This window comes from Dermacentor andersoni, chromosome 6 (genome assembly GCF_023375885.2).
Source record: "Dermacentor andersoni chromosome 6, qqDerAnde1_hic_scaffold, whole genome shotgun sequence".
Classification (NCBI taxonomy): domain Eukaryota; kingdom Metazoa; phylum Arthropoda; class Arachnida; order Ixodida; family Ixodidae; genus Dermacentor; species Dermacentor andersoni.
In genome coordinates, this window is record NC_092819.1 from 170,143,618 (window position 1) to 170,162,924 (window position 19,307).

Sequence of the window (19,307 nt, forward strand, 5' to 3'; positions counted from 1 at the left end):
AGTGAAATCAGAGAATCATGGTCAGTCATTATTTTGATCTTTGTGCCGAATATCCATGCACCCAAAGACTCTAGCGCCCACACAATTGCAAATGCCTGTCGCTCAATTGTGGACCACTTTTGTTGCGACGGGCTCAACTTCATACTAAGAAATGCAACTGACCGCTCGATTTTACCTACCCTTTGGGAGAGGCAAGTTGAAGCGCCAACTACCATGTCCGATGCATCCGTGGCCAAACAAAATACCTTTGACGGGGATCTGGTGCTGTCAACCCCGGAATTGACGGGAGCGCCTTTTTCACCGAGTCCAGCGCAATCTGGGCCTCCAAGTTCCACGGCAGTGTGTTGGGAGCCTTATTGTTTGTCAGCCTGGTCAGTGGCAAGACGAGTCTTGAATAGTTAGGCACATAGTCTCGATAGTAGTTGAGAAGCCTTAGAACACTCCTCAGTTCACGTTTTCTCTTAGGCGGTCCCAGCTGCTGGATAGCGCGTATCTTATTAGGGTCTGGAGCATGTCCATCTGATCCCACTACACTTAAAGCATACTTATGACCCCGTGACGAAGCTGGTTCAAGGTGGCCTCTGCAGTCACGGTAAACTACCTCAATGCGGCATGTTCAGGGGCTTTATGGGCACCCGATCGGTTTTCAGCTTACGCGCATGAACCTGACACCGATGATATTTCTGACAATGACGCTGCACATCAGACGCCAATGATCGCCAAAAGAACTCCCCTTTAATGCTCTTTTTTCTCCTTTTTTCTGAGAAGGGACCACCGCAAGGGCCGTCGTGCTCTAACTCCAACACTTCGGCTCGGCGCGACTTTGATACTGCTAACTGGAGACAATGTTTCCTATCTATTTGTTCCCTGTGATGAAGCAACGGACAATCGATAACCATGCCATGCGACTCCTCTTTCGCCTGGCGCCAAGCATCGGCCAGTGACTCATCTTTCTGCTGTTCCGTGAAAGAACTTTCTGTGACTGGCGGAAGTTGCTTGCTGTCGCCTATATTATCCGCAGCTACAACATCCCGACTTTCCGATTGCTGCTGCTCCTCAATGGGCGTGCAATTAGTATCTCGCGGCTCAAATTCTTGTGTGCCGTCTTCACTTTCTCCTTCATCTTCTAATGAGGTGTTTGCCGGACTCTCAGCATTAGCCGCCTGGCGCTCATTGCTCGATGGTTTCTCTAATGGACGCTGCACCACGGCGTTAGTGTTATGGGTAGAACATACAGTTACCTGTTTTTGCTCTCTCATCGGAGAATACTGTTCAGGTACTAATTCCTTCGCTTTAAAGTCTATACCGCAATCACATTCCTCAGGTTCTTTCAGCAGCTCTTACCGGCCATGCCGAAGGCATTCGTAAGCTCCCGGTGTGAGTAAAACTGCCGCGCACGTAGTTAACTGATCAGTTACTGCGCAAAGCAATGGCACATGCTGTGCAGTGCTCCTCGACGAGCACGGAAGATCGAGAGGCGCATACATTAGGTGTGCGGTGACACCCTGTCCAAAAGCACCAGTTAGCTCCATTCTGCCGCTGCTCTGACCCAAAATCACAGCCGATACCTCATTCGCTCTTATCACCGTGATATCTGCACCTGAATCAATGCGCGCGACGCAGGGTTTGTCTCCCACTAAAATCTCTATTCTCGAGTCACCCTTCAGTGGGTTGTTTCCCAAGGCGGTGTGTCGCGGTGGTGTGACAACGCTCGCAAATGATGTCTCATTCTGGGGAGCTACGCGCAAAACTTCTGCTTTCATGGCAGTAGTGTTATGTGAAGAGTCACAGTCTCTTTTAATGTGACCCCGTTTTCCGCACCCAAAACACACGGCAGAATTAGGGATAAAGCTCGGCCTAGCGGCTTGTTTTGCTTGCGGCCTATAATTATCATTTCCTGATGGAGTACCGCGATAATTGCCTTGCCTGCTAATGTCAAGACTTTCTTCGAAATTTGCGGCCAACTCTGCTATTTCTTTGGCTTTCAACTAGCGCCTTACTTCCTGCTGGATGACCAGTGAGCGGAGATCATTTGGCATTAACTGCTTTAGCCTGTCAGCTATCAGCAATTCCTGCAGAATCTCAAACGACAGCACCTCTCTACTTCTGAGGTAGTACGTAAACATCGTCTCCAGGCGTGCCGCAACTTGGCTCCAGGACTCGTCTGCATCCCTCTTGACTTCGAGAAACATTCTGCAGTATTCACTTCGAGTCATCCGCAGTTCCTTCAACACTCTAGATTTTAGGTCTGTGTAACGCATTAAACCAGCCTCCGATTGATTGGCAACGAATGTTCGCATCTTCTCATTTAAATATGGTACTATAATAGTGCCCTGTATTTCCTCAAGTACACTCAATGCCGCAAAAAGAGCGTCCACGTTCTTGAACCAGGCGAGAATCAATGTCTCGTTAGTGGGCATGGGGGCAAGGACTGCTTTCAGCTCTTTCGCGTATCGTGCCATTCCGGTGTGCTGATTCCTGTTCTCCGGTTCCTCTGACGAGGCACGCGAAGGCCTCATCTTCTCCAGCTCTAGCTTGAGCTTTAACGCCTCTATCTCAAGCATCAATTCGCGGGTGCGATGCGATTCGTTGACACTGTCACCTTCCATCGCGTTTCCATCTGAATCCGCCATCTCCCAGAGTGTGCCTGAACACAAGTGCATTCAGTGAAAGGGATCTCGAGAGAGCACAAAATGAGCCTCACCTTGTCGTGATGCGTCGCCCGGTGCTGCTGTCAGCTGCGTCAGTCTTGTCTCCCAGGCAAGTCGTGACGTAGTCCTCTGGTGCTCCAAATGCTCCACCGGATCACCCTTGGCGTTGCCTTCCTCAGTCGCGTCGACGTTCCTTGCCGCCTTGCTCCTGATGCAGAACACCACAGCCCCTTCTTTGTCGCTCAAAGATGTCCTTCGGGTCTGCCCTCGTTTCTTGACTTGCAGCAGCTCTTGTACCGCTCAGCTGCTGTCTCGCAAATGTCTGGCAGGCTCGTACGGGATGCCAGTACTGCTTCTCACAGAGTACCAGCAGGTCAAAGTTGCAGCGAGCGTCCAGTCAGCTTCGCCGGACTTAAGCACCTTCCTCGCTGCGGGCTGTCCGATCATAGAGTCGACTGCGCCAGTTAATTTCCTTTCCCTTTGTCCTCTGGTAGCTTCAAGACTAGTCAAGGAGGGAAGGTGTTGAAGGTCCGAAGTCGGCGCCCCTCGATGATTCGAGTGCGCGGTGGCAGCGCGAAGGAAGAGCCGTTGTCCGATAATGTGACGCTTTATTCAAACGCCCAGGCGTCTGTCCGAGTCCAAGCCCGAAGCTCCGCTCCAGATCGGGCCGTCTACCCTTTTGTTCCGAGCGAGGGTGCAGATCTAGTGGCTTTTCTACGGCGCAGCCACTAATCCCTTTTCTCTCCAAGCGTGAGTGTTTCCCGCGTCCCCTCTTCGCGGAACCCACTGCGTGTTTCGTTTCCGGTTATTGGCCGATACAGCAGGTGTGAACTCGTCCTGCGCTCTGCCGTAGTCGCCTAACTGGGCCACAAAACAACAGCAAGGTCAAGTCCCTAATCTCACACTGACTTGCCAGGTTAAATTAAGGCCCACGGCTGATGTTTTTCTTTGTTTATTTAAACTAGGAACGCAGTTTTTCTTAGAACTGTACTACTGACAAAAGAAGAACAAAACGTTCTTTGCACTTTTTTTGCGCAGAATCACATTGCATTTTCCGCATTTGGATGTCTTCTGCATAGACCACAACGGCCACCCTTGTGAATCGGGGCTGGAAAAGTGCTGCAGGAATGCTCTGCACCTGAGACTCTGAAATCTTGGACGACGTTTACTGGGATAGCCATTCACGTGATGTCTGCTCTGTTCTGGGATTATTTATTTTTCAAAGTGGTGCTGTTTTTTTTATTATTTTCATATAGTACGCGCCTTTTTAGTCTTGAGTAACGTCGATCAGTGAAAACTGCAGCACTTTGGTGTGACTCAAGGAGCGTGACTTTGCGCACCCTGCGGAATTATTTATTAGGCAAGGGAATAGACCTCCCAATGTAGACAGTTGCAGGAAATTTTCTCTGCCTCCTGATTGCTTTGACGTTTTGGAATCTACATTTCGATCAGCTGAATGATCGACATTTCAGGTACGCTATCAATGGCTTGGGAACGGTGCGATTTCTGGAGCCTTCTCACTACCCTCTCTGCATAATATTGGAAAAGAGCATTCTGTTCGTGGTTATGTAGAGATAACATTATCGCACCTGCTACAAGAATACAAAGTGTTTTTGTTGCAATGTGTTTGTCAGCTTCCCACAATATTTTGTTTGCCAAATTTTTTAAAACAGGTGATTGATGATTTGTATTTCCTGTGAAAGTAATACACAATAGATAATACTTTCCCGGAATTTATAAACGCCCGGGAAGGCAGCAGGTCTGGTATAGAGCACAAGAAGCGTGCCTTAACCCTTATCTCGCCAATTAATAATTTTGTTCTGCGTAATTGTGCGCAGCCTTCAAAGTGTCCTACCGCAATAACACCTTGAAAATGCCATAGCCTCTCCTCCAGATGCGTCAAAAAAAAACAAAAAAAAACAGAGCATAACAGCTTGCCTAAGCGAAGGAAACAATTTTACAGTCCGAGTGAATGTGACTGCCACGTGCCACAAAAGACGAAAATGAAGTGTGCAGGTTTTATCGACAAAACACAGGCTTTTGTTCACTCTTAACATTTTTGTGATTGCCACTGTTGAACGCATAACTGAACGAGAAGTAATTTAGAGACCAAGCCCTATTTCCTCATTTGTTTTGTTGCCGCGAACATTTGTATCCACAGTGTAGGGCAGCAAACCTGGTTGGCGTCCTTGCATACCGTCTTTTTCTTTTCTCTCTGTTTGTTAGGTCAAGGATAGTGTTGATTTACCAATTAAGGACTTGACGGAACTTTATATACCCGTGGTTTATGATAGGAGCCCATTTGAAACCCACCGGATTGAGGCGGCCGCTGTCTAGGCCATTGCGGTAACTGCGCTGAATCGCAATTTATTCAGCTATTTAGTAGTGCCTCTCACATTCCATTTTCAATGCATTGGTTAGCATATCAAGCACGTGACAAGGAAGCTTGTCAATTCCTCCCACTTCGCAGATAACCTGGCCAAGCACAAGCAGCTCTACGGGGGCGTCTACTTTCCTCCCTGTTTGCCCCACAACGACACCGGCAAGGTGCTCAAGGCTAACATACGCGAGAACCTGGCCTTCTACATTGCACACGCCTGATCGCAGGAGGCTAAGGATGCCAAATTTTGAACTGCGAGTAGCCAAGAAGTGGGAAAAGGACAAAAGACCTTTATTGCGTCGAGAACTCTTCGATGGCGAAAGCTGTTTCATGTATCATAAATTTCAGCTTCCAGCAAAATATAACCCTTTGGCTGGCCGTTTTACTGACACATACATTTACAAGTAGTAAAATTACGTTGGACCCACGTGGAATCTATAAACTAAAAAAAAAATTGCTTCTCTTTTAATTCGGCGATGTCTTGCGAGCGGGGGCAACAGTGGAATTATGCGCCACTCCCGCTGTTATCGGAAAAGAGCGGCAGGTTATCAGGCCAGTTTTCGTAAGCAGATTTACTGGTATTTATTTGATTTATTTCTAGACAGTGTAGATCACATGCGGGAATTTTCAAAAGAACGGGCTTCAATACAAAGCCTATATGATAAAACGCGCACTGCGGTGCATATATGAAAACACAAGAAAAAACACGCTCAATGTATTCACCACTATGTCTGCAGTACAGGCAATACATACTTTTCAATTTCTTCCAAAAGCCTTTTCTAAGTCGTGTAGGCAACCGCAAATAGATTTAGTTGCCTCCATTTAATTTCCGAATTAAAAATAAGGAAGAGTACATACTAAAAAGCCTTACATACAAGTTTGTAACTAGTATCTGTACCTTATGGAGTACAGGCCCCGTCAAGCCGAATCTTCGCGCTTTTAGCCTGTACCCTATAAACATCTGTAATTCTTCATTTCAGAATAAAGGTGAGCTGATTGATTATGGCAAGTTGTTCTTGGTGTGCTGAGTCATGCTTATCACGCACTTGTACGAGTAAGGTTTACAATTGCTGCGCTATTTACCTTGAAACAGTCATGCAGCAACGTAGAAAAAAATATAAATCGCCGTAGCTGCGCTCTAGCAGAAACTGAGGCATCCCGACAAGGCGGACGACCTCCGTCGCGCACAGACGACGGTATAAGTGGACAGACGCACAAGTCAGTATAAGTGGACAGAAGTCCACTCATGCTCACGAAAGAGAACCTTTACGACCTCCCGTTCCACACTTTTCAAAGCACGAATGTTACTCTTCCTACACAGCATTACCATCTTATATTCACGTTTTCCAAAACTGGCTTGATAAGAGTAACGTAGGCTAGATGCTTTGTTTCGGGAGAGGTGTCGGCGAGGGCTCGCTTATGGAGAGGTCGCTTATTCAAACCTCTCTTCGCTACGTGCTGCACATGAGTGACTTCGCCAACATCAGACGATATTAGAGTTCCTAACTATCGATGCTCACTCACATTTTCAAGGGTAACAGTGTTAAAAGTGAAGGGAAATGTTGATTTACCCTTTTTCGGTATCGACAGCAAAACTGTGTGGTCGGCATGGACCATCCTCTGCCAATCTCGACAGTACTCAGTTGCTTTCATGCGCGCAATGATTAAAGATGTGGTCACTTCGGCCTTTCATTTCCTTGTCTACCGTGCAATCATCGGCCAATATCCTCATTTTTGCTTGCATAACAGGTAGTCATCGGCGAATAGGCTAACGTTCACATCAGCCACATCTCTCATGTAATTTATAAATAACTAAAACAGCATAAGAACCATGACAGAGTGCATGGAACAACAGATACAACACAAGTTGTGTCTGTTGTGATGACTATACAGAAGCGGTGCGGGGAGTATATTCATTATATTGGACAAGCTGATAACGGCTTCAAAGATATGCATTCCATTAGGTGACAGCACCAACTCCAAATTTATTAATTGGTTTAAGTGAAAATTTAGCATGAGATACACAGACGATGGCTTTCGAAAAGACAATAACAATGAGAAAAGAAAACGTTCCGTGTGTGGTATAGAAATGTAGCGATTCATTAGAAACCAATTGCCTGTTGTATTTTAACTGTAAACATATTACGGTTACTGTTATTGTTTGTGCTATGTTACTAACCCCAGGTGGTTTTCACGTGTTGGTTGTTATGCTCTGAGAGAAACGTGACCCTACCACAGTAGTGTTCGTGCCCATGACTACAAGTTTGGGTACGTTTTACTAAAAAGGAAATGTAAACAGTTGACTTGACAGAATATGGCAACATACCTGTTGCGTAAGGAAACGCGCACATACATTGTTACAATGTACATTCTTAGAAGGTGCTGCACAGATGAAGCAATTATTGACCAGCAGCAAAAGTAGCAAATGACCTCATGCTATTTTGAGCGGCTGTTCACTGAACAAGTCGTCCCATATGCTACGTTGTTAAAGAAAGTGAGCACTATGCGTCTGCCGGAACAAACTTCTACTGGTGTAAACACATGAAGAAACAAATGCCTGTACCCAGTGTACTGTATCTGCCTCGAAGCAAGCATGCTGAGCTTAGGCCTGAGCAAGTGACTTCCTACAAATGACCTGCCGATCAACTAAAAAAAGAAAAGGTGGAACTCGTTTACACACTAATCTCAAACAGAAAATAGCACATCAACATAGCCGGTGATCCGACTTAATTCACTTCCACACGAAGAACACTCAAAGGAAGCAGGAAAGGACGCAGAAGAAGCAGCGCGTATGGTGCGGTCATAAGCAACAGCAGTAGCGAGCAACCCCGTGCCGGTCTGGGAATGTGCTTACTGCGCTCACCTATTGCAAGTACTATGCCTGCTTCAAGAGGGAAGAACTCTGTTCGACTACCGGAACACAGACTTGTTATGACGTGTGCACATTACAAAATAAATACTTTTGACTAGTTTACTCCATTAACCTCCATACGACGAGGTTGAGCATAAGTCTGGGCAAGTGACCAACTGCTGAGCTGTGTAAACAAAAGCATTTGTACAGTTATCTTAGTTAAAAAATGGTAAGCCATCATAACCAGTAATCCGATTTCATTCATCGTGGGTCGAATACCACTTTAAAAGCCGGAAAGAGTGTGCGCCAGAACAAGCAGCGTTCTGCACGCGTTATGTTGCCGCAGGTAACTGTTGTTATGGCACGACAAAAAAAAAAATGGAGGGGGGAGGGGAGTGCCATTTGTGCAATCTTCCTAAACAGAAAATAAGACGCCATCACAACCGGTAATCTGACCCAGTTTCAGTCAAAGAACGCTCGAAAATCCCGGAAAATTTTTGCATCACAGCAGAAAGCGTTCTGCGCCTGTTCTGCCGCCCCGTGCAACTCGTATCCCGATAAGAAAAAGAAAACGAACGCAGGCTTTCGCCCCTGGCAGTCTACACCCGTGTTGGGGCCATGTTTTCTACATGTGAACCACATGAAGGTGACTAGTCGCGATAGCAGACAACTCCGTGCCTGTCTTAGCAGCTGCTCACTACGCTGAGCCATTTCAAGTGTTGGACCTGCTTCAAGAACGAGAGAACACTGACTGCCAGAACCAGCATCTTACCTTGCATCCCCATCCCAACTTGTACCCAGCCTGCTGCATTTGAATCAATAGTAATATGCAGGCCACATGCCTTTTCATACGATCTGCTACTTAGAAGAAAGAAAAAGAAAGAATACGCTTGCTTAGCACGGTAAGCACGCTACCAAACTACATGGGGCACCTTCTCTGTGAGCCTCATTGCAGAAAAAGTAGCAATAAGCCGGGGGGAGTTGCACAACCAGAGGCAAATGAAAAGCATGAATTGGACTATCGCTCATATACCTAATAAAAGGCACTGTTGTCCATTGGATCGATGGTCTCTGGAACATTTCCGCGTTGCCCAAGCGTTAAGTTCTCCCACTCTGTCTCTGCTTACCAGCCTGCCTCACGTTCATCACTTTGGTCTCGGTTTGGTTTCTTCGTGCTCCAGGGTACGCGGTTAGTTCTGCCTCCCTATGGGTATGAGGGGGGCAAGCTGTTCGCCTGGCCAAGTGTTTCGGGCTGCTCGACGGGGCCTCCGTTCTCCGTCACCCGGCTCTGCGCCTAGCGTAAACCACGTTGACTTGGGTCATAGCCGCGTTTGTGTCATGGTGACTCTGATACAGCCTCGTTGAAAAAGAGCTTACTTGATTCGTCAGACAATTCGACGGACCAGTGGTCTTTCCCGTCTGCGCTTGTTTCAGAGCCCCGTCGGGGGCTATGTTCGTCTTACTGGTCCGGCCGCTCTTTGGGGTAGCGTGGGCCACTGACAAGACTGGTGCCTGCTGCGCATTAAAGTGCGTTCAGAAGAGCTTCTCCCGGTTTTGTGTGCCTCCTGCATTGCCCAGTTCGTGGTTTGGCCTTGCCTTCAAACCGCTGCGTGGTCCAAAACTTGGGAGTGTGACTTCTCGCCGGTCGTCACCGTTCTTGTCCCACCACTGGCTTTGTTTCTTGTCGGCCGCATTCTGCTGCATTGTTTGCTTCCCCCTCGGGCCACGCGTCAGCTCGAACTCCAGCAGCAGCCCCCCCGTGCTGGCGCGGCGTGCTTCCGTCGTCGCCGTATTGCTCTCCCTCCCAGCTGCTTTGGCTGCCACCTTGTGCAGCTCCGGCGCCGTCTGCTTATTGCACGTTACCGTGCTGCCTCGACGTCTCAGTGCTTGCATTGCCTGCGCTTACCATCTGGTTGTTCTACGTGCCTTACCATTTTGCGCCCCGTGTGGGGGTCTTCTGTAGTGGGAGAACAACGCTCTTCCTGTACCCTGCTGTTGCAGCCATTTTGTTGCGTGCGGCTGTTTGCTCTGGGAAGCATCAACCTCACGGCCTCTGTGGCCTGTCCAAGAGTCGGAAAGTCATCCACTTCCATTGCAGCCATACTGCATGACTTCCTGGCAGTGCAATCCACGCTAGCACGCGCGCCACCATAACGGTGACACGCCAGCGAGGAGGTCTCTTCCGGGTGGCCGAAAATACCACACCTTCTGCAGAAACGAGTCTGGCACTCTGCCTTGCAGTGCCCTTCCTTGTTTCAGCGACAGCACTGTCGACGGAAACCGCGGTATTCGAACACAGCTGAATGCCCACTCAGTCGGGCGAAATTAGGGAGATGTGTTGTCATGCCTCACTTCCATTTTCAAATACCTTATGCCTTTAAGTATGCTAGGCCTGTGCCTGTACAGCGGCTATGGATTCTCAGCGTGGGTCCATAGGTCTTCAGGCATGCGGCCTCTTCGTTGTCCGAAATACAGCTGCCGAGTTGACGCCGACTTCAAAGCAGCAAGGTGTTGCAAGCTTTAAATTTCGTTTACCGGGACTCCGAGGCGTCGATAGCTTCTTACACCGACGTTCCCGGTGGCGACCTCACGTTGAAAAACTTCTGCCTAGGTGGTGGCTAGTTGGCAACAACCCTGCGTATATAGCCCACGCTCGGGCACGCTGAGCCTTGGTTCTCGCGGCAAAGCAACAGGTCCGGGCAACGAGTAAAAACATTTAAAAAATGCGGTTTCTGACCCCAAACTCTTTGTACAGGATCGCGTTACAGGTGTTATTCACGGGCCAAACAAGTTACAAAAATATTGCTGCCGAGTTCTTCCTAATGTTTGTTCACAATATCACTCACACCGTAACTTTAGTAGTCTAGTACGCTTAAGTTCTATTTGTGATTTAAAATAGACGACGTTCAAAAGGCAGATTCAGGGCACCGTACACTTGATTATCATATGTGGCCACTCAGGCAGGCTTGCCTGTTCAAATCGAGTACTCCGTGAGTTCCGCGACGTGGGTATTGCGCCGGCTTGAGAGATGGCGCCACGCGGCGTGACATAGCAAGGAGCATCCGACGCGGCGTTGATGGCCGCAAAGGATAGACAGTTGGGCGAGTTGGTACGGTAACATGATTTTCATTTCGGGCTAGAAGCCAAAATCATGTTGATGGCCGTTTGGCTAAGAGGACACTTGCGATGACGTTTAGTTCAAAACAGGCAGTGACGGGTGGTGTGGTGAGATTTGCCGCTGCTAAATGTAGTTAACCAATTTTTAGAATGTGGCTAGTATCATCTAAAAAAATGTGCTTTGCCTAGCCATTGCACGATTACATCGCTCGATTACCGGATAGCCATGTTTTTTTTTGTGTGGATATAATCTGGTTTGTTGGGCTCCAAGTGTATTCGTGCGTTCATTTTGCACTTTTACACAAAACCACTGCTCAAAAGGACTAGGGCATGGTGAGAAGTTTGGTTTGAAGATCCCAGACACATTCCAAGCTGGCTTATGGCATGAAACCAAGATTTGTCAATCAGTTAGCTAAAAACAGCTAGGCCGTACTGGCACAGTTCATTTGAGTTTATGACTCGTACTAGGAGATGTTTGCGACGCTTTCTTGGACCCCGACGTTATTGTAACTTATTTCGGTAATTTTTTGCACACGGACGCAGCACCCAGGTTTGTTACGCATTTCGTGTGACGCTGTTAATTTCTCGTGTACTGAATGCTATTGGGATAAGTTCGGGAAGCTTTCTCTGGCCCCCAACATTATCGCGATTAATTTCGTTAATTCGTAGGCTACATTTGAGGCAACCTCGCTGCGTCAGGTTTTGTGATGCAGTTAACCAAAAGCAGCTCGGCCGTGGGATGCAGTTGGTTTCGCGCATACTGAATGTTACCGGGAGAGGTTCCTGATAATTTCTCTGACTCCCATCATTACCGTAATAATTTCGCTACTTGTCGGACTACATTTCAAGCACCCTCGCGGCGCCAAGTTTTGTGACGCAGTTAACCAAAAGCAGCTCGGCCGTGTGATGCAGTTAGTCTCGCGTGTACTGAATCTTAACAAGAGATACAAATTTAAGGTCGTACAGGTCTACACGCCCCTACATCCAGTCATGATGACCAGGAAGTCGAAAGCTTCTATGAAGACATCGAATCGGCGATGGGAAAAGTCAAAACAAAATACACTATACTGATGGGCGACTTCAATGCCGGGGTAGGGAAGAAGCAGGCTGGAGACAAGTCAGTGCGGGAATATGGCATAGGCTTTAGGAATGACAGGGGAGAGTTATTAGTACAGTTTGCGGAACAGAATATAATGCGGATACTGAATACCTCCTTCCGCAAGGGGGATAGCCGAAAATGGACGTGGAGGAGCCCGAACGGCGAGACAAGAAATGAAATAGACTTCACACTCTGCGCTAACCCTGGCATCATACAAGATGTGGACGTGCTCAGCAAGGTGCGCTGCAGTGACCATAGGATGATAAGAACTCGAATTAGCCTAGACCTGAGGAGGGAACGGAAGAAAGTGGTACATAAGAAGCCGATCAATCAGTTAGCGGTAAGAGGGAAAATAGAGGAATTCCAGATCAAGCTACAGAACAGGTATTCGGCTTTAACTCAGGAGGAGGACCTTAGTGTTGAAGCAATGAACGACAATCTTGTGGGCATCATTAAGGATTGTGCAATAGAAGTCGGTGGTAACTCCGTTAGACAGGATACCAGTAAGCTATCGCAGGAGACGAAAGATCTGATCAAGAGACGCCAATGTATTAAAGCCTCTAACCCTACAGCTAGAATACCACTGGCAGAACTTTCAAAGTTAATCAACAAGCGTAAGACAGCTGACATAAGGAAGTATAATATGGATAGAATTGAACATGCTCTCAGGAACGGAGGTAGCCTAAAAGCAGTGAAGAAGAAACTAGGAATTGGCAAGAATCAGATGTATGCGTTAAGAGATAATAATATGGATCTAGTGGCTGAGGAGATCTATAGAGATTTATACAGCACCAGTGGCACCCACGACGATAATGGAAGAGAGAATATTCTAGAGCAAATATAAATCCCACAGGTAACGCCAGAAGAAGTAAAGAAAGCCTTGGGAGCTATGCAAAGGGGGAAGGCAGCTGGAGACGATCATGTAAGAGCATATTTGTTGGAGGATGGTGGGCAGATTGTTCTTGAGAAACTGGCCACCCTGTATACGCAATGCCTCATGACCTCGAGCGTACCGGAATCTTGGAAGAACGCTAACATTATCCTAATCCATAAGGAAGGGGACGCCAAAGAGTTGAAAAGTTATAGACCGATCAGCTTACTGTCAGTTGCCTACAAACTATTAACTAAGGTAATCGCAAATATTTATTTATTTTTTATTTATTTATTTACCCTCAGGGCTTTTCGGCATTAGAGAGGGGAGTGGGTTATACAACAAATAAGAAGGAAATAAATCATGAGCTTATACACAATATTTGCTAATTATACAATGTTAGCTGGAAGTATGATAAATGCAGTAATAGAACATGACATATAAAAGTAACAATAATCAAGAAAAAGGATAACACCAGGAGCAGTTCGTAGAAATGATTGCTATTGTACATTGTTAGCTAGTAGTGCTTTTCGAAAATGATCATTGTTATTAACGGAAACAATGTCAGAAGGAAGTTCATTCCAATCTTTCGACGTACGTGGCAAAAATGAGTGTAAAAAGTGTGTCGTGTTGCATGTACCAATTCTAACTTTATGATGATGATCAGTACGGTGAGATAAGTAATATGGTAGCGACATGAATTTTGGATGAAGTGTAGGGTGGTGATACAGCTTATGAAAAAATGAAAGGCGGGAAATTTTTCGACGTGTTGCTAGCGGTTGAAGACCCAGATTCTATTTCATTGAAGAAACGCTCGCACCACGGTAGTAATTCCAAAGAATAAAACGAGTGGCGTTGTTTTGGATGAGTTCAAGGGAATGTATTAGGTTTTCGTGGTAAGGGTTCCATATAGCTGCAGCGTATTCTAATGTTGGCCGTAAGAGGGTTTTATAAAGTAGTAATTTTATAGGAGAGGGAGCGTGAGAAAAGTTACGGCGTAAGTATCCCATCAAGCGGTTAGCTTGATTAATTATGTATTCGACGTTATGATTCCATGTTAATTTAGATGTTATATGTAGGCCTAAGTACTTATATGAGTTAGTAGATTCTGAAGCAACGTTATTCAAGTAGTACACAGGCATATTGTCGTTAGATCGGGATACTCTCAGAAATTTGCATTTGTTAATGTTGATTTCCATTCGCCACAATCGGCACCATTTGGTGACGTTATTGATATCGGCCTGAAGCAGGGAGATGTCGTGTTCGTTAGTTATTTCTCTGAGGATTACACAGTCGTCTGCAAATAAATGTACGTCAGAAGTTATTACTGAAGGTAAGTGATTAATGTAGATAAGGAATAATAGAGGTCCCAGGACGGAACCTTGGGTCACACCGGACTGAACGTTGCTATGAGGTGAGTCATGGCCATTAGCTGTTACGAACTGAGAACGGTTAGCGAGAAATGACTCAATCCATTTGAGAACGTTATGATCGAGGTTTAATTTGGTTAGTTTATAAAGTAAAAATTTATGACACACTTTGTCAAAGGCTTTCGAAAAATCTAATAAGATACAATCGGCAAGAGTAGAACAGTCAAGTATTTGGTGTAGTTTGTGAGTAAATGTTAATAATTGTGATTCACATGAGAATGATTTTCGAAAACCATGTGATGACGAAAAAAATGAATTAGATTCAAGAAAATCTGCAATTTTAGTAAAAATAATGTGTTCTAGCAGTTTGCAGCAGGTACTGGTTAATGATATCGGGTGATAATTTGTAGGTGATGTTTTGCTGCCAGATTCATGCAAAGGAATTATTTTTCCTATTTTCCATTCTGATGGAACAGCAGATGTGTTGAGTGATTGTTGAAATATTTTGGTTAGTATAATGGAACTATAAGTGCAGGTGTTTTTCAGAAATTTAGCACTGATGTTATCAAAGCCGGGTGACGAATCCATCTTGAATGAATCTATTAGTCGAATAACTCCGGGAACTTCAATAGTCACTGCAGGCATAGTTAAGAAGTTATAGTCATTCAAGATAGGTAGTTCAATATCAACTGTGCACGAGAAATTTTTAACAAAGTTATTATTCAGGAGAGTTGCGCATGGGTTTTTCGCAACAGGACCAGAGCAAGTGTTAAGAGTGATAGAATCATCGGAAGGTGGATGTATGACGCGCCAAATTTTTTTAAAGTTAATTATCAGCATAGATGGTAATGTGGTTGATAAGAATGTTTCTTTAGCGCATTTGAGTGCGGCTACATAGGTGTTAGATGCTAATGTGTAGGCTTTCCAACGTGAGTCAGTGGGTGATTGCTTCGCGGAACGATACAGTCGTCTTTTTTTGTTGGATAGTCGTTTTAAATGATTATTGTTCCAAGGCGCGCGCGGGTTGCATGGTATAGTACGGGTTGGGATGTGTTTATTGATTACGCGATTTACCTCTGCCGAAAACATGTTCCAGTTTGACTACACACTACGATTTCCAATATCACTCATGAATATGTTAAGAAATAGAATGAGTTCATTATTTATTGCTTCGAAGTTAGCTCTCTTATAGTCTCTAATTCTTTTTTTAGTGTTCGGAAGTTTCACAAACGCAGTAATAAAGTGCATATTTAGCAATAAGTGGTCACTGATACCCCGTAAGTAATGAATGGCAGAGGCATAATCGAGACGATTGGTGAGGATCAAATCGAGAATATTTGCGGAAGTGGATGTTAATGTCGTGGCTTGTGTGACTAATTGAGTTAATGAAAATGTAGTACAAATACCAAAGAAATCTTTTAAATCAGAAGAAGAAGATAATAAGTTAGGTATATCACTGTTCCAAACTATATTAGGAAAATTAAAGTCGCCAAATAAGAAAAGAGGTGTAGAAGGAAACTTTGTCGTAATGGTACTAATTACATCGTGCAATTCATTGGTAAATGCGGGTGACGAGGAAGGTGGACGATAGCAAACGTCTAAAATTACCTTTTGATGGTTCAGAGTTGCTGTAGCCCACACTGATTCTAGATTGGTGCTGATGTGAATGGGTGACGATGGGATGCGTTTCGAAAGGGCAAGAAGTACGCCGCCACCACGGCGCTCTGTTCGGTCACAGCGGTATATCGTGAATTGTTTGCTATCATCAAATAGTTCCGAGTCTTGATTGTCGTTCGAGAGCCACGTTTCAGTTAAAGCTATTATATGGGCTGAACACGTGCCGATTGCGGATGATAATCAGTCACGGTTTTTCAGAACACTTCTGATGTTAGTGTAAAGGATGCTGACTTGATTATTTTGCGCATGCCCACTGCCCCTCACGTGTCCCTAAGTAGGAACGTGTTGCGAGGCAGCTGAAACACGGTTTAGGCCGACGTTACGTCTTGGCATCTCATGAATACTATTCGAGTTAGAATGGTACATGTAGCATTTGTTGTTTAGTGGCAGTTTCTTGTGGCTGAGTTTAAACTGTGGCGAGTCTGGTTGTGATTTCGCAAACTGAATTAGTTTTTTATGGGCTAGTCGAGTTGCGGGTGAAAAGTCCTCATTAACTGCAATGTTGCTAGGTCTTAAGTGCGCGCGTGATGAAAGTACTGATTCTTTCGCTTTGTGGTTAGTAAATTTAGCAATTATCGGGCGACATTTGTTAGCTTGGTAAGTGCCGAGCCGGTGGGCTCGCTGAAGTGAATTTCTGGGAAAAGAGCCAAGAGCGGCGTTAAGTACTGAGGTTAGTTTTTCTTCTGTCTGTTGCCAGGTTTCTTTCGAGTCAGGTAGGCCTTGAAATATTAAATTATCGCGACGAGACCTGTCCTCCAAATCATCCAGACGCGATAATAAGGAGCTGTTCTGAGCAGCGAGGCTGTCTACGTTGTCTTGCATGCGTGTTAGGTTAGTGTCGAAACGGTCAAGGGATTTTGATTTTTCTCCTAAATCGTCAAGCGTTTTCTTGATACCTGCTAGCTCAGTTTGTATGTTTTTCTGTCCGTTTTTAATGGCTTTGACATCTGAAACAAGTTCGGTTTGACACTTCGAAGACTGTAGTGAACGAGAGTGTACGTCCTTAAGCAGTTTAAACATGATCTTCATTTGGTCTGCGGGATCATCAGGTAAATCATCCAGTTCAGATAAGGCGACAGTACGTGTGTTAGGTCCATGGTTAGATTCAATGTCTCCAGCGCATAACAATAATATCGCCATTGCGTAGCACAGGAGCAACGACTCGCACAACACCCGTGGGCACGGGAAGACAATCAGGCAGAGTTCATCAGTTTTTTTAGTGTATAGGAAGAACCGTGTACGCACCTGCATCGCAAAAACGTGCCGATTAAGTACAACCCTGCCAACGATGGTCCCGTGCCCACTGAAGAGCGCGCCAGAGTGCCAGCTGTTTAAATTCGCAGGCAGAAGTGATGACGTTGACGATGGCGCTGGGTAGACTGGCGGGAGCTGTGCGACGGAGGTTGAATCCAGAAATGGACCAACGTGGTAGGAGCCATGGTTGTAGTCGAAGCTCGGCAACGAAGGAGTAAGGCTGGTCCGGGATTCGGGAGCTGACGAGAGCCAAGCAAGGGCTAGTGATAACACCGCCTGCAGCGCAAGAACGTTCCGATTAAGTACAACGCTGCCAACGATGGTCCCGTGCCCACTCTAGAGGGAACACCTTAGACTTCTGTCAAGCAAAGGACGAGGCAGGATTCCGTAAAGGCTACTCGACAATAGACCATATTCGCACTATCAATCAGGTGATAGAGAAATGTGCGGAATATAACCAGCCCTTATATATAGCTTCCATCGATTACGCGAAAGCGTTTTACTCTGTCGAAACCTCAGCAGTCATGGAGGCATTACGGAATCAGGATGTAGACGAGCCGTATGTAAAAATACTGAAACATATCTATAGCGGGTCCACAGCCAGCCTAGTCCTCCATAAAGAAAACAACAAAATCCCAATAAAGAAAAGCGTCAGGCAGGGAGATACGATCTCTGCGATGCTATTCACAGCATTGGGTTGAATTGGGGATAAGAGTTAATGGAGAATACCTTAGTAACTTGCGATTCGCTGATGATATTGCCTTCCTTAGTAACTCAGGGGAGCAATTGCAATGCACGCTCACTGACCTGGAGAGGCAAAGCAGAAGAGTGGGTCTAAACATTTATCTGCAGAAAACTAAAGTAATGTCTCGGAAGAGAACAGCAATTTACAATAGGTAGCGAGGCACTGGAAGTGGTAAGGGAATACATCTACTTAGGGCACGTAGTGACGGCGGATCCGGATCATGAGACGCAAATAATCAGAAGAATAAAAAATGGGCTGGGGTGCGTTTGACAGGCATTCTCAGATCATGAACAGCAGGGTGCCATTTTCCCTCAAGAAAAAAGTGTATAATAGCTGTGTTTTACCAGAACTCACCTACGCGGCAGAAACCTGCAGGCTTACGAAAAGGGTTCTACTTAAATTGAGGATGGCGCAACGAGCTGTGGAAAGATGGATAATGGGTGTAACGTTAAGAGATAAGAAAAGTGCAGATTGGGTGAGGGAACAAACGCGAGTTAATGACATCTTAGTTGAAATCAAGAAAAAGAAATGGGCATGGGCAGTACATGTAATGAGGAGGGAAGATAACCGATGATCATTAAGGGTTACGGACTGGATTCGAAGGGAAGGGAAGCGTAGCAGGGGACGCCAGAAAGTTAGGTGGGCGGATGACATAAAGCAGTTTGCAGGAATGACATGGCCACAATTAGTACATGCCTGGCGTTATTGGAGAAGAATAGGAGAGGCTTTTGCCCTGCAGTGGGCGTAACGAGGCTGATGATGATGATGATGATGATGATGATAGTACTGAATATCACCGGGAGAGGTTCGTGACGCTTTCTCCGGCCCCAAAATAACCGTAATTATTTTTGTTACTTTTAGGATTACATTTGAGGCACCCTCGTGGCGCCAGGATTTGTGAAGGAGTTAGCAAAAAGCAGCTCAGCCGTTGGATGCAGTAAGTTTCGCGTATACTGAATGTTACCGGGAGAGGTTAGTGACGCTTTCTCTGACCCGCCAACATTGCTACAATAGTTTCGTTACCTTTTGGACAACATTTCAGGAACCCTCGTGGCGCAAGGATTTGTGACGTGGGTAACCAACAGCAGCTCGGCCGTGGGATGCAGTTAGTTTCGCATGAACTGAATGTTAACGGGGGAGGCTCGTGACGCTTTCTCTGACCCATAACATTACCGTAATTATTTTTGTTACGTTTTGGACTACATTTTGAGGCGCCCTCGCGGTGCCAGGCTTTGTAACGCAGTTACCCAAAAGCAGCTCGGCCGTGTGATGGAGTTAATTTCACGTGTACT

General features: G+C 45.8%; 1 protein-coding gene across 1 annotated transcript in view; it reads left to right on the top strand.

Annotated features, from left to right (window-relative positions):
* LOC126523708 (probable 4-coumarate--CoA ligase 2) overlaps nucleotides 1–5,396 on the top strand; it is a 350,149-nt gene extending 344,753 nt beyond the window's left edge. The window contains exon 10 of the mRNA XM_055066815.1: nucleotides 5,122–5,396. Within this exon, the coding sequence (XP_054922790.1) occupies nucleotides 5,122–5,252 (131 nt within the window). The 3' untranslated portion in view covers nucleotides 5,253–5,396. The remainder of the gene's footprint in view (nucleotides 1–5,121) is intronic.
* The last annotated feature ends 13,911 nt before the right edge of the window (nucleotides 5,397–19,307 follow it).